We start from the raw sequence: 14632 nt of genomic DNA, 5'->3' as shown, positions 1-14632 counted from the left end.
AGAGACTTGAGTTTCTGCTGTCAAGACAACCTACCAATGCAGTTCCATGAACATCACTGATGTACATGGAACACCACAATAGTAAACAATGAGCTACTGATGAAATTCAGAGCTTTGGGAATTGCAGAGTCAAAAATCCATAATTAAATGAGTATGACTAAAAGTCCTGATCGGGATCTCTGTAGGTCTACAATTTTATCCTGTACAGTATTGAAGAAAAACAAACAAAAATAAAACTCTTTCGTAGAAAATCTTCAAATAAAAGTAGGTAATTTTATTTCAGTCATCATTTGAAAAATAAATTCTCCAGCAACACACTTGTGTCCTTTTGTTTTGCAAATATACTTGTAAATAATATTCATCAGGTCTTATAGGTTTGGAGAAAACACCTAATAAACTGTAAAAGCAACAGCACACACAGTCAAAATGAGGCACATACTGATGATTCAACAACAAGATGTACAACACTTGTATAGAGGTTATGTGCTTTTCAGAAGAAAAGAATACTGTACAGAGTTCATTTGATGTTTTATGCATACTTTCCAGTCTAACTGGTCAACATCAGAACTGGAGCAATTCCGTAATCGCTTTTTTATAAGGAGCAGGTCCTATAAGATATAACATGCAAAAATAGATAGTCAGAGAGGGACAGTAATCATTACATTCAGTCTGATAGTCTTTAAAACATCTTCCTTAACCATTTGTTTCTGATTATATGTTATGAAGGACATCTGATATCAAGTTATGAGAATTATTGGGATGTTTGAAAGCTGCAGATGGAGCAAGTAAAAGTCATGAACAGGCAAACCTTTCTGCTAAAACTATTCCAAGCAGCTACAGCACAGAACAATCAAAGGGAAAAACAGATGCATTTCTCCGAATGATTGGATTTTTCTGTCTGGATCCAACAAAAACTGAACAGTCCTCAAAATCTCATTTAATATGGACATTTCTCCTGAATAACAAGTATGCAAACATTTCAAGTCGTTGCCCTTCCTCCAACATTTTTTAAAGGCCAGACTTTGGGAACCATGACAACACTCAGTGGGTATCCATTGACACAAAGTGAGCTCTGTGCTTACCCAATGAACCACAAGACTAAAATTTTAAGGCTGGACCAAATAAAAAAAAAAAAAAAAAGTAGTACAATTTACATGATGAAGATTTTATGACTTGGGGGGAGGGAGGGGGAAACTGCTGAATTCTTCAGAAAGGTTTGGACTATAAACTTAATATCTCAGCTGTGTGTCTCAGCATTTCAGCATTAAATCCTTAATGAGCTCCAAGATTTGAAGAAAGAATAGATATCTGATAGGGGGAGGGAAAAAAAAATCTTAAAAATCAAGATACAGGTTAAAAATAACCATCACTGTGCTCCCTGGGTAAATACACGGCTTGGAGTGGAAAAATACTTTAACAAAAGTGGTGGCAGTTACATGAAAAAAAGCACAAGAAAGGATACAAATAACAGAGCTGCTTGCAAAAACAACTGAACCTTTTGGTGTGTTGTGAAGTTTCTTAAAAAAAAAGAAAAGAAGAAAAAGAGCTAGCACAGTGAATACATAGGAAAAGAAAAGGAAAATACTGAATCGCAAATGCATAGCAGGGTTAATAAAGTTAGTGCATAAAAAGGCACTTATTGAATATCACAAACAATTACTACGATTTCAGTCTCAAGTTAAAAAAGGCGCACCTTTCACTGGTGCTTCAAGTTCTTCAAATTTAAATGAGCAAGAATAGTTTGATTGCTAAGTAGGGAGAATGGTGATTTATGATTTGTATTAAAAGAAAATGTCTAAAATTGCAAGAAGGACTCGTCTTTTTTTCCATCTGGAACTCAGTCAAATGGCACAAAAATGAAATAAATACCAACTGCCTTCTGTTCCTCATTTGGGCAATAACATGCCGTAGGGCTGTGGCTTGAAACATTCGTCATCAAATCAATACTAAAATGATAAAAATGTAAACTCGGAGATTCAAACAGGAGCATAATTTTGGCAAATCAAAGCATGACTCATGAATTGTCGTACATGCTGATAAATGGACAGGCGAAGCGTTGCTCTCCTGTTAAAAATAACCCCCTTATCGTCTTGTTGGCTTTAAATCCTTGTGACTCTCTCAATGCTCCTGAAGACGACCGACACACACATACACACAATGCAGCAAAAACTGATAAAAATGAGGAATAACATGATCATGATGATGAGAAAAGGTCTCTCTTTTTTTTTTTTACATTTTGAACAACACTTGGATCAACCTGTAACACATTTATCAAGTGCAGTAGTCCCAGTCAGTTTTGCTGTTGTGATCTGTAATGCGTTTGCCTAAAAGTAATAGTGTTTGAAACTAGCTCTGTCCCTCGGTCAGTCAGACTGCCGTCTCTCTGCTGGCTTTTAGATTGGGAGCGGACATTTGCCTGCGCATTCGTGGAGGCGGCTGAAAGCTGAAAGGAGGGATAGCGTGGTCGGCGTGGTGGTACTGCTGGTAGCCGCCGAAGCCAGCGTCTGTGTACATCACGCCATTGTAGTGGCACGGCGGATGCTGGTAGTGAGGCGGCGGCTGCGCTGGTGGGTTGGGGTGGTAGAAAGCCTGCGTGTGTCTCCTGTTCTCGGGCGGCTGCAGAGACTCCATGGACCCCGAGGGCCGCCGGCGGTGGTTAAAAGAGTTGCTGCGGGCGCGTTCGTGCAGCTGCTGGGTGTTCCTATAGTTTTGTCTGTGACCCTGGTTTAAACCTTGCTCCGAGTCTCTGCGGCGCTGAACTGATGTGTTCGGCAGAGGCGGGGTGACGTGGACGACTGAGGCAGCCATCTTGTCTCTGGGCTGCACTGCTTCTTCAGCAGGGCTTTCTCCTTCCTCTTCCTCTACAGCTTCTTTGGGCACCTTTAGCTCTATGACTTGCTGGTCTGTAATGATGATATGAGTACCTGGACTCCATGAGTTGCGGTGCTTGGGGTTACTTTTGAAGGGGAAGCGCAGCTTACGGTCTTCTGGTGGGATAAAGCGGTGAGGTCCAGGATGTCGGCGGAGCTGCTTGGAGATTTCTTGCTGCTGGAGGTTCTTGAGGCGTACCTGCTCTTGGCGCATCCAGCGCATGTGACCTCGCTTTATGGTGGAGTCGTCCCCTGCGCATTGGCATGTTTGTGCATCCACGTCCTCTTCCTCTGGCTTCTCCTGCACCGGAAATTTCTCTTCCCGAGGGCTTGGGGTTCTAGTCGCACTAGTGGGAGCTCCTGCCACGGGAGGCTTTTCTTGGCCCTCCGGGGTGATGAGAGGAAGAACCTTTTCCATTTTCACCATTTTATTCCTGAGGGCACGGATCTCCTCGTCCTTCATGTTATTCTGCTTCTTCACCTCCTGCAGGATGTCCTCTAGTTTATCAATGTGCACTTTGAGATCGTCCATCACTACTCCTCCGGGCCGAGCGCCATTTGTAATGGCGTCCTCAATGCGCTCGTCGCCGACCCCGACAGTGTCCCAAACATCCCGAGCCACGGCTCTCCACGAGTCCCGCTCGTTCGGGTCCTTCTTGCAGTAGCTCGCACAGAGCTCCTTCATCTTCACGATAGCCAGAGCCTCGATCTCCTGCCGTGTGTGGCGGAAATCATTCAGTGCTACCTCGTAACAGATCTCTTTCACCGCCTGGATCTTCAGATCGGAGATGGTCACCCACTTGGAGTCCTTGGTGATGCGCCGGCGTTGGGGGATCTGGTACATTTTAACTGGTTCTCTTTTTTTCCCACTGCTGGGTAAGCCACATTTTTTCACTATGGTCTGCAGCTTGCTGGGCGGCAGCTTTTCCCTCAGGGAAGTGATCAGTCTCCAGCTCTCTTCACAAGACCGCTTATCTGAGTCATCCCCACTATCAGAGTCTCCATCCTTGAGAAAACAACAAACCAAAATGGTTCCCAAAAAAAAAGGAGAAATTACAATGGGAAATCAGGGAGAAGGATGAAAGAATGGTTTTAAAAAAAGAATGACTACAAAAAAAAGGTATGAATATGCAACATGGGAACATAAACCTAGAGCAAAGTCGGAGTCATGGGCCAATTAAAGAGAATTTCCCTGGATTTGTAGGACTTTCTTTGCAAAAAAAACAAACAAACCCTTTTTATAAATTATATTCTATGTATTTAGCAATAGGGATGTCCTGATCAAAGGAATGCATCAGACTTCGTTTGCAATCTGACCTGATTAAATGGCCAGTGTTTTCTCTCATCAGGTGAGTCTCTGAATAAACTCACCTCACACTATCTGTTTCACTGTCTGTGATTGTGAAAACAAAGACTAGCAAAACTAGACTAGCTGGATTAATGAGCTTGGTGTGCTCAGATATTCACACGCAGTAAAGAACTTCGCAGAAAGCAACAACACTATACTTTAAAAGTCGAGCTATTTAAAGCAACTTGCCAAGTTTATGAAGCAATACAACTGAGTTGTTACAGGCCAAATTACCGGTAATGTATAATATCAAAACTTTCTGAAAACATGTTAAAATTGGCCAATAAATTCAGAGAACCTGTTTAAACCAAAACCTTGTTCAGAAAATTCTCATTTTAATTTACCAAAAACTGTCCACAAAATAACCCTAGTCAGAAGAATGGATCCTGCAATATCCAGAGCATCATTGGTGATAACTTATAATGGAATATATTAATGCATGTAATAGTGTTTGACTGTATTTTAAAGATACTGAATTTTCAAACATGTCTACAGAATTGATATTGGACTGCAACATGGTATATATACAAGTGCCTGTTCTTAAATCACAACAAATCTTGATCAGGACAACCCTACTTTGCATACATCGCAACGGTAAAAGATGTATGGCGCCATGCAGAGTCACCTCAAGAATTTCACTCAAACTCAAGATGGGAAAAGAAACTCAAATGCAACAGTGGCTTCATTGACATTCTTCTCAGTTTTCTGTATCTTTACCACTTAAACGGCCACAGTGGTATAAATTTATCATTTTTTTAAATAATTGGGAGCAAATTTTCAAGATGATTGTGTTTCCTTTGTTGCATATTAATAATAAAAGTAAAAGCATGTCTATAATGATCAGAAAGGAAATAACAGACGATAGTTGCTGGTTGGCGCACTTTTCTAATGATTTGTGATATTCCTCTTCTTAATTGAAAGTTTTACAATTTGACAGCTGGATCCCAAACATGCGACAGCGGCATGCACATAGGTGGACTTTGGAGCCTTAGTCCAGAAGGTTTGAGTGGCTTTAGTGTTAGCGGCGAGTTAGAAGACAGAGTGTTGTTGCAGCTGATCAGAAAGTCAGTAGAGAAGACGACCAGCAGTGAGGGCAAGTGTTAATTCACTACAAAAAAGTTGTTAGTTGGAAAAACAAAATGCAGTTTCTCATTTTTTAAATTTTTTTTTTTTGTAGACAACAAACATTACAGATCACAACCAGTCGACACTGACGGTCAGTTTTATTGTGTGTGTGTGTGAGACTATGCCTGAAGCCAGAAATGGGCATGTGATGTCTCTGGTAAAGCGATACTTTAATGGCTGACGTTTTTGCAGATGATCCCACGGAAATATGAGAAAGGTCTTTGTGTCGTTTAACTGTGAGCAGCGAGAACTCCACTGTGAAGCCGCGCCCTCAGTGCGCTACGCTAACAAAGAGAGGTAGCCAAAGAAGTCAATGAGAAACCACATTGTCACTATCTGTCAAAAAATAAATAAATCTACAGCAGGAATATTTTAGTTACCACAATGCATTGAAATACGTCAGCAACTGCATTGAAGAAATGAAACTCAGGACAAAAACCAGAGCAAGAAAACTAGAGGAGAGATCTAATCCAAGCAAATCAACAGCCACTTCAAAGAGTTGAACAGCTCAGCGGTAAACACTGCAACTTAGTCCAGAACCAGTAGGAGTTAAGAAAACATGCTAATAACATGAACCATGCAAAAGCAGCATCTTTTCAGAAGAGAAGGGAAACCTGTGGTTTAGTAACACCAGGTATTTGGTTTAAAAACATTTTGTGTTTTTCATATCAAATCTGATTTATCTTCAAGGTGCTGTTTTGCAAGACTCAGATCTACAATCAGAAACATAAGAAAAGTAGGAAATGGGGAATTTGGAAAGTTGAGCAATCTAAGTCTTGATCGACTTTCTATGGAAAAATTTCAGTTAAACTCAGAAACGGACACAAATTAAAAGCTCATCTGTCTCAAACCAGAAAACTTCCATGCAAGAAGAACAGACATGCACCAGAAGTAAAAATGTAATTCACACACTCAGTTCACAAGGTCCCAATTTAAACTAGTATTTAAGAAACTAAGCAGAGCTTAGAGAATCCTGGTTTTGAATTTTCTATGTGGAAATACATTTTCCTAAAAAAAATTCCACACAAAACAACCCAAATTAGGTAAATCAGTCTAGAAGCTGCTTCTAGCTAAAACAAAATTAGCTTAAAGTAAAAAGTACTATAAAACCTCACTCAGCACTATTCTCTCTCAAACATTTTTAGGAAAGTCAAGTGGGTCTTGATTTTTTCCATCTTATCCCAACTCACCAATCGCTGTTGCTCCAGTAGCTGGTCTGCTTCTTCCTTCTCCTTTTTGTACAAAATTTCCATCTCGGTGAGCCTTCATAGGTGCAGAAAGAATGTTGTGATAAAGTCAGACAAAAACAAAAACCTAGACCTTTCAAACAACGAATGGAGGACGGCTCCAATACCTTTTCTCCATTTCCTGCTTCATGTCGATGCCCTGTTTCTCCAGGAGCTCTCGCTGAGCAAATGTCCAGTCCACAGGCTCGACGGGGGTCTCAGCGGTCGGCGTTTTCTCCCGTTCAGCTCGAGCCTGCTCCGGGTGGTTAAAGCGGAACACGTGGTTCTTTCCCATAATGATGCGGTTGCCTGAACAAAGGTGGATCCCAGGAGTTTCAGAGAAAGTCAACCAAACATGAACATCTCGAATTTTATGTGGTCCAACACCCTCATAAACCAAAAATAAAAAAATATATATAACTACCCATAAAATCGTCACAGAATCAAAAACATTTACATTTCTAGTTTTAAATAGATAAAATAGCTAAACAAAGGACACGTACCTGAACGAAGTTGGATTGCTTCCTCAACCCGTTTGCCATTGACATAGGTTTCAGATCCCTCACATGGCACCAACATGACAATAACTTCAGAGTGGGAAAAAAACAATTATCAGACTTAATAGTTTACCATCAATTAAAACTGAGTCAAAGAGTAATGGGTTTATGTTCTGATTATAGACAATGGCAGCCTATTTTTTCAAACATTTAACCACTTTTATTCACTTACAAAACATGCATGGTAGCATCTGAATGTATTTCTGGAGCAAATTAAATTCAGAACATTTAATTTTAGCTTGATTTTTTGCTCTCCAAATAATTTTTATTTTCTAGTTTTTCTACTTTTAGAAGATATGGTCAAATTTTTTAAAACAAAGTATTGAGATAAAAATAAACCAAAAAACATGGTGAGTAGAAAAAACATTAACTTAATTTCACAAAGCTTTAGTTTTAAGTGCTTCCATCTTTAGAAATTACTCTAAGCCTTTTATCAACAACCCATTATGCACCATAATAAATAAATATAAACATTAACCAACTGGGAAGAAAAATAATTGACGTCCCACCATCTCCATTGGCGTTTCTTTCACTTCGGAAGATGCAGTGTTCTTCCTTGATGTGGGCTCCACTTAGAACAATGTCCTGTCTCCTCTCAGCGTCAGCCTGACCGACCCTGTCACAAACACAGAGTCCATTTTGAGAGACCAGGTCTTCTGTTTCGCTGTCAACCATTTAGAAAATGTAGCAGATGTCAATTAGACCCACTGAGGCAACACGCGCAAGAGGCTAGATCTAAAGTAATGTTCTCATCAGTCGGTGCCCCCCAGCAGAGGAATAATGTAACCAAATACCTCAAAAGAATAGTCTACTAAAAGGACAAGGAGAGAACAGTCACATAAGATGGAATAAAATGCTGGCAGTGCCAGATTTTAAGCCTCTGACTCCTCAGGTTTCCATTGCTAGACATAAAACATTAGAAAATGTGCAGAGCCTCTGAAACTTGTAGGTTTTGGTTACCTTGTAATCCCATCTTTGATATAGTAGAGCAGACACTCAGACATTAGAGGATCCTCATTCAGGTTGACCAGGTGTGGAGTCTGTAGAAGAACAGAAAAGAAAAAGGAATTAAGATCACCACAAAACCTTTCACCAGCTTCAGGCAGCTGTTCTACATCTTCTGTCACACCAGGGAAAAATTAACAATTGTGGTTTTCTAAAGTATCTGATGCATCACAAACAAACTACGGGTGATCCTACGGGCTACGAATGCAAATACAAACTAACCTTCTTTGGGGAAAACACCCCATTAAAGTCTGTATAAAGATCACAAGGCTTCTCTCTGAAATGCTAACCCGTGGAAAGGAAGACAACAAAAGGACAAAAATTTCAGTAAAAGAAACTGAATATGAAGATATGAACAAAAAAACAAAAAATAAGAAGCAGAAAATAATGTGCAGCAGCCAGGCATTATTTCTCTAGAACACAACATTTGGAAGAGGTTTTCTAAATCCAAAGCCGATTATTATTCTGATTTTGTTAACAATTGCACACAAACATAAATTGGAGTTTTTTTACTGACGCCACACACTGCTGCTTCTACTTGCAGTGGAGATGGAAAGCCTAGTAAGGCTAATAGCTTAAATAAGAGACTTTGGCAGTAAAAGGTCTGAATCATCAGAGTGGAACAGAGTAGCATTTTTAAATAATACACCACTGTAAATGATCTGACTTCTAACTAAAAACAAGTCATAAAAGCATAAAAGTTTAGTTCTAAACCATGGGAACAAGCACAGAATAGATACTACATTACGACCCCTAATTCTAGGGACCAATCTACTGCTGGAAAGATACTTTTGTCTAATCATTCAACTAAACAAACCTTCTTGGCAGAAAAGCAATCAAATTGCTCCTCTAATGCTCCGTCACAGCTAAGCTGAGTAGGTGGAAAAAAAAAAAAAAAAAGAAAGAAAGTGGAAAGAATGACAGAATGACCGAGTGGATTGTGAGAGAAATGCTGACAGTAAAGGGAGGGCTCTCTTGGGGGAAAAAAGATAAGTTGGAAAACAGAAGTGATGGGAGACAAGGCAAGTATCCACACCCAGAGGAATTATGACTGATTTCCCCTCCATCAATGCCGCTCGGCGTGTCATCCTTTCCTTCCCTACCTTTTTTGGAGAGAACACACCCAAAGTGCCTCCGTCTTCACGGATTGCCACGCCCATCTCTGCAAGCAGGGCCTCCCTGTAAGGAAGACAACATGTATGTGTACTCAGACAACAGCGTTGCATAGTCAATAAGGACTTCGTAAAGAATGTTACACCTCTTTCTGATGTCTTTTAATTTCATAAGACATCTCTAATGAGAACTGGAAGAGGATGAGACCTAACAACAGACTAGAGTAAGTGATTTTGTCTGACTCAAGAGGATGGACAGCAGCAGGACTGCAGCCACAGATGAGTGGATAAAGGAGAAAAAAAAAAAGAGTGCAAGAAGGGTGTTTGTGCAGCAGCGCAAGGCGACCAAGACAAGGGAAATGGACAGAATTGGTGCGGCGGAAAGTGAGAAAAGCAGCAAAGAGGAATGAAGAGACAGTAGCAAGAGGTCTGATTGCAAGTTCTAAAGATTTAAAGATGAAAATTAAAGGCATTAAAATGTAAGGAAGAAGAGAGAAAAATCAGCAGGGCGCGTCATTTAGAAACAGAGCATTTTCCACTGAGCTCTCCAGGGAGATGTCAAGAAAACCACATTTAGCTTTACACACAATAATAAATAATAATAATAAAAAAAAATACAGTTTCAAGCAGCAGAGTAATAGATGAAAGCGAAAAAGAAAGAGATCTGTGTGAGACAAACAACACCTGTCACATCCACACATAAAACCCAGCAGGAAGTAGGCCTGCACAGCGGATTGCCTGATTGGGAAAGTCGAACACAAACAGCGCCTGACGTCACGGAGGTGTGGGGGCTGCTTTTCAAAGCCGTCACACCAGCCGACACGCATCGAAGGCAGACTATGAATCCCAATTAGGTCTGACGGGGTGGATGCACATGGAGGACACGCGCTCCTTCCCCCCCTTTCAGGATATGCATATGGAAATAAGAATACGGCGTCTGATTGTACTGACCTCTCCATGCGGATTGCTTCTGTCTTCCGTAGTTTCTCCTCCCAGGTTTCATTGAGCTCAGCAATGATCTTTTCTGATTCCTGAAAACAAAAGTGGAAAAACCCCCAAAAAGAAACAGCTTAGCGTATTTTAGTTAAACAAACCTCTTTGTGGACTTATTCTCATGTACTAGTAAGAAACAGCTTTAATTATTTAGGCTGAGGCATTTTCTTTTGAAATTAAAAAGGGGCTGATTTGGACTCTTAAAGCAGGGCAAGTTGTTACATTTTGCAGTCATTGGCTTTTTATTAAAACATCATAACAGTAAATATTTAATGAAGCAGATCACAGGCATACAGTGTAAAAACAGTGCTTGGGGAGAATCACATCTATAAGAGGCATAAATGTTGACCTTCACTAAAATGTTTATTGTTTTCATTCAACTAAACATGATGATGTGCCTCACTGTGATCGCTACGAGCCAATAAGAATTGAATCTATTTTCGGCTTATTTCCTCTGTATTTGCGTCGGTGCTTGACGTCACTGGGATGACAGACAGATTGGGAGCCATGGTTGTCATGGAAACTGCAGCTCCAGCTCAAGGCGGGCTCTTGCAGCCTCTATGTTGTTGCCTTGTCTAAACAGCAAGAGCGTACACAGGAGCATAGGAGCGATATGAAGCTCGGAGAGGACACACGTGGATTTAGATGAGAAGTTTTATCGGCGTGGGGGCCAACATTGAAGCACTAGTATTTAGATATTCAACAATATTGTTAAACAAAAGCAAAAGCTGTGGTATTAAGGTTTTTACTTGAAGCCGATTTCAAATTTGGAAGCTTAACAACGACTCTCCGCTTCTTACTGGTGTGCAGAAGTGCTTTACTTACATTTTGACTACAGTAGGAGCACAAGTGTTGTTTACTCCAATTACCTTGAGTCTTTCAATGGCCTCCTCTCCTCCAGGTGTGGACATGATGCGTTCCTGGATGCTGGTGACCGACTGAAGACCCCCCTGGTTGCACAATGCGCCAGAGGACGGAGAAGCTGTCAGGGAACCAATAGGGGCTGTGGAGAAATGGCCAGGGCGTTGGTTCTCTGAGGCTATCAAGTATCTATTCTTATTGTTCTGAATGTCTTTGAGGTCTGAGCCAGCAACAAGAAAGAGAGAAAGATAGAAGTGGGGGGGAGGCCCAGGGTTTAGGGTGGAGGGAGTAAACACATAAATGAAGGAACCAAACATCAAATAGGAAGATAAAGGGAAATAGAAAGATTTTGAGGGGGGAAGGACACAGGAGGGGAAAGACCAATGTAAGACACACATTTTACATCAGAGGGTTAAGACAAACAACCACAATGCAAATTATCTACAGAAAGCAGCAGTTTTCACTCTAGGAGATTCACTGGTCCCATTCAACACCATTCAGAGAAGAATGACTAGAGCTCAGCATGCACTCACATTCACTACTATTTTAAATACGAGTCAGCATTACAGACCCTGTGTGAAAACTGCTGTTAATTTATTAACTACAGGATGGAAGTGAGATGGAGACTGCAAGAGAGTGCAAGAAGAGAAACCAACTGACATGCTGCCAAAGTCCAGTCTGCAGATTGGTTGATTAATTTGCTCTACACATGCGGTCTTAAGAGTCAGAAACACAGCAAAGCAGCAGCTGCCTCACTGAAACGATGGCCATGAAGGTAATTAAGGTGGCCTGGAATGTGCTCTCTAGAAGATCCAAACACTCAAAAAGAAGATGAAAATTTGGAGTGATCAGTTCATGTGGGGCATGTAGGCTTAAAACGGAAAACATTACCTAAAAAACTGAGTAGCAGTAATGATTCATTGTTATTTATGTTTTGAACATGAATTATTTTCCAAGCTAATTGATGTACTTATAATTGCTTAAAATCTACAGCTTCAATGTGAGTCTTCCAGCCAACATAAGTTCACCAAGATGATTTATACACAACTTTATTTAATAAATTCCCACTGGAAACAAAAGCCTGTTACAGGTTAAGGCTAATCAACTTACCGCTCATGGAGCTAACATTAGCTTAGATGTCAGAAACAACTATGCATTACATGTTTAAACTGTACAAGCTAAAATTATCAGTTGTCTTTATAAATTACCACAACATTTTTTTCTTCCAACTCATTAACTAGTCCACTTGCAGGAGTTTATATGAAGCTACATGGCAACAATTGGTAGTAAATTGTTAAAACTCTATAGCTAAAATAGCTAACGCAATTAGCTTCAGACTTACTTGCAACCTCAATTTTCCTTTTAACACTCTTGTGTATAGTTAATACACAAGAGCATATTAGTTATACACTTCTCTATATAATTAATGAAGTGAGGAAAAATGGCCATGTTGCTTATATTGCTTAGTTAGTTAGCAATTGTCTGACAGCAAAGAAGAAAAAAATGAATGAACTTTTACTCAAACATTTGCAACTTTTACATGTTCCTATATATAAAACTGAAAAAGCAAGGATCTGATAATTAAATTTTGAAATAAAAGAACTTTTGAATTTCCTAAACTTTGCACCACTCATTACAAAGAGCAAGTGAGCAACTACCTTTGGTTCCATTTCCAAAGAGAGGGCAGAGGTGTATTAGCACAGGGCACACTACAAAATTATTCAAACTATTAAAGCAAACTACGTTAGTCAACTCCATATACATATACACTTCTGAAGCGACTACTTATAAGTAAAAGTATATGCACCTTTCCGTATGTAGATCTGAGCCTCGCTTTGAGAACTCAGAAGTGCCATTCTAAAGCTTTGAGCAGTGTCACCTGCGGTGGATGATTAGTGAAAGAAAACAGAATAAAAAGCAGCAAGAACCAATGGCAGCAAGAAAAGAAGCGTCAGACAGTGAGTGAGAGAAGGTGAGACATGGTTATAAAATGATCAATGGCGGAGAGACTGATGTACTACTTTAAATTTATACATAGCAGGATTTAAACCTGCAAAAAAAAAAAAAAAAAGCAGCTGCCTCACCCCATCATTCTAAAAAAATAACAGAAGAGCAAGCACGAAGCATAGTAACCTACTGGCATGCTAACCTTTGCCAAATCAGACTACCTACAAAAGCCTTGCATTTCTGAGTCTTATTTCTTAAGCCATTTATGGCTCTTAAGCAAATGCATGCAAAGCTGGCAGCAGACTTATTATATAAGCAGTGGGGGTCCTAAGCAATTAGCCTTTGGAATTTTGGCAAATAGTGATATACAAAACATAACTGGCACACATATACACACATTTGATTCCACTTCCTGGGTAATCATCGCCCATTGGATCAACTAAAGGGGAGGGAGCAGGAAGAGATGAGAAGGATCAGAAGTCAGTGCTAGTATGAGAGGAATAACTTGGAGAAATATTTTAGCGCTAAATGGAAATGATGACAAGGACGAGACGCAAGGTCATAGACTGACCGGTTAGATGCCAAGTTATTACACAAGATATAAGCAAACATTAGCAAGTAGGCAGTTTATTATACATTGCGACACTTTGTAATTATTCATACTGACACTGCTGTCTCTTTCCTAATTGACAGGCCTGTGAGCCATTACTCTTGTGTGTAGCTAATGAACTGAGATATTTCCATCTGGTTTACTTTTTGTTGTCAGGCACAATAGAGGAAAGCATACTTTCCATCGGGAACCCAAATACAAATTTCATAGGAGAAAATAATAAATCAATACCTACCAATCAAAGTGTATTTTGAAAGCATATTATTCTGAATTAAGCACAAGTACAGACACTTGGATAGGAGGGAACGTGAACGGCACAGAGCTTTGAGACAGCAATGAACAGAGAAGTTGTTGCCAGCTTGATGGAGGCAGTGTCTGAACAGTGTGGCTGTGCACTCACTGTCCAGGATGTCTCCCAGGCCCTGAGCGCGGAGCAGCTCCTTCAGTCGGGCCACTTCGTCCTTCAGCTCACGCACCAACTTATTGTTGGGATCCTCATTGATAACAGCGTTGCATTTGATGTTCTTGGCTCGGTCAGCGTAGCTACCAAAAAATTAAAAAATCCCCATCAGGATTCATTTGTGAGAGTTTCAACTATTCAGCTTGTGTTTTTTTGTTTTTGTTTTTTTGCTGTTAATTTGAGCTCATAGCAATAATCTTACCGAAGTGTACTGAGAGTTTCATCGTAGTTGATATCTGCAGGACTGAGGGCAGCTACCATGGCTGTTCTTGAATTACCACCTGATGAGAAACGTTGAGGAGGCATTTCAGTCATTACTTTGAATATTTTTTTTTCCCCCTACAGTAAATTAAATAGTAAAATTTACAGAAGCGAGGAAGGGCTGAAGATGCACTCTGTGCTCTTTAAATGCCTCTTCCGAAGATAGTAGGAGCTTCTCGTATTATTAGTTTGAAATACAGTCTGCTGACAGTGTTCTTCTTAAACTTGGCTCAGGGTAAGGAACACTTGCTCTGGAT

At 40.2% G+C, this 14632-nt stretch overlaps 1 protein-coding gene across 14 annotated transcripts in view; it reads right to left on the bottom strand.

Annotated features, from left to right (window-relative positions):
* kif1b (kinesin family member 1B) overlaps positions 1-14632 on the bottom strand; it is a 61722-nt gene that overhangs the window by 23874 nt on the left and 23216 nt on the right. For 4 of the 14 annotated variants that reach the window (XM_044122922.1, XM_044122927.1, XM_044123001.1 and 1 more), the window contains 11 exons: positions 14317-14395; positions 14055-14197; positions 13442-13483; positions 11106-11317; positions 10195-10274; positions 9235-9310; positions 8087-8166; positions 7636-7742; positions 7073-7156; positions 6698-6878; positions 6534-6606 (listed from right to left, as the gene is read on the bottom strand). In XM_044122922.1, the coding sequence (XP_043978857.1) occupies positions 6534-6606; positions 6698-6878; positions 7073-7156; positions 7636-7742; positions 8087-8166; positions 9235-9310; positions 10195-10274; positions 11106-11317; positions 13442-13483; positions 14055-14197; positions 14317-14395 (1157 nt within the window). Of the gene's footprint in view, positions 1-251; positions 3877-6533; positions 6607-6697; positions 6879-7072; positions 7157-7635; positions 7743-8086; positions 8167-9234; positions 9311-10194; positions 10275-11105; positions 11318-12904; positions 12977-13441; positions 13484-14054; positions 14198-14316; positions 14396-14632 lie in introns of those variants that run through there. The other 10 variants (XM_044122983.1, XM_044122992.1, XM_044123010.1 and 7 more) reach the window with 6 other exon arrangements.

Source organism: Gambusia affinis, linkage group LG01 (genome assembly GCF_019740435.1).
Source record: "Gambusia affinis linkage group LG01, SWU_Gaff_1.0, whole genome shotgun sequence".
NCBI lineage: Eukaryota > Metazoa > Chordata > Actinopteri > Cyprinodontiformes > Poeciliidae > Gambusia > Gambusia affinis.
This window is presented reverse-complemented; position numbering and strand designations above follow the sequence as displayed.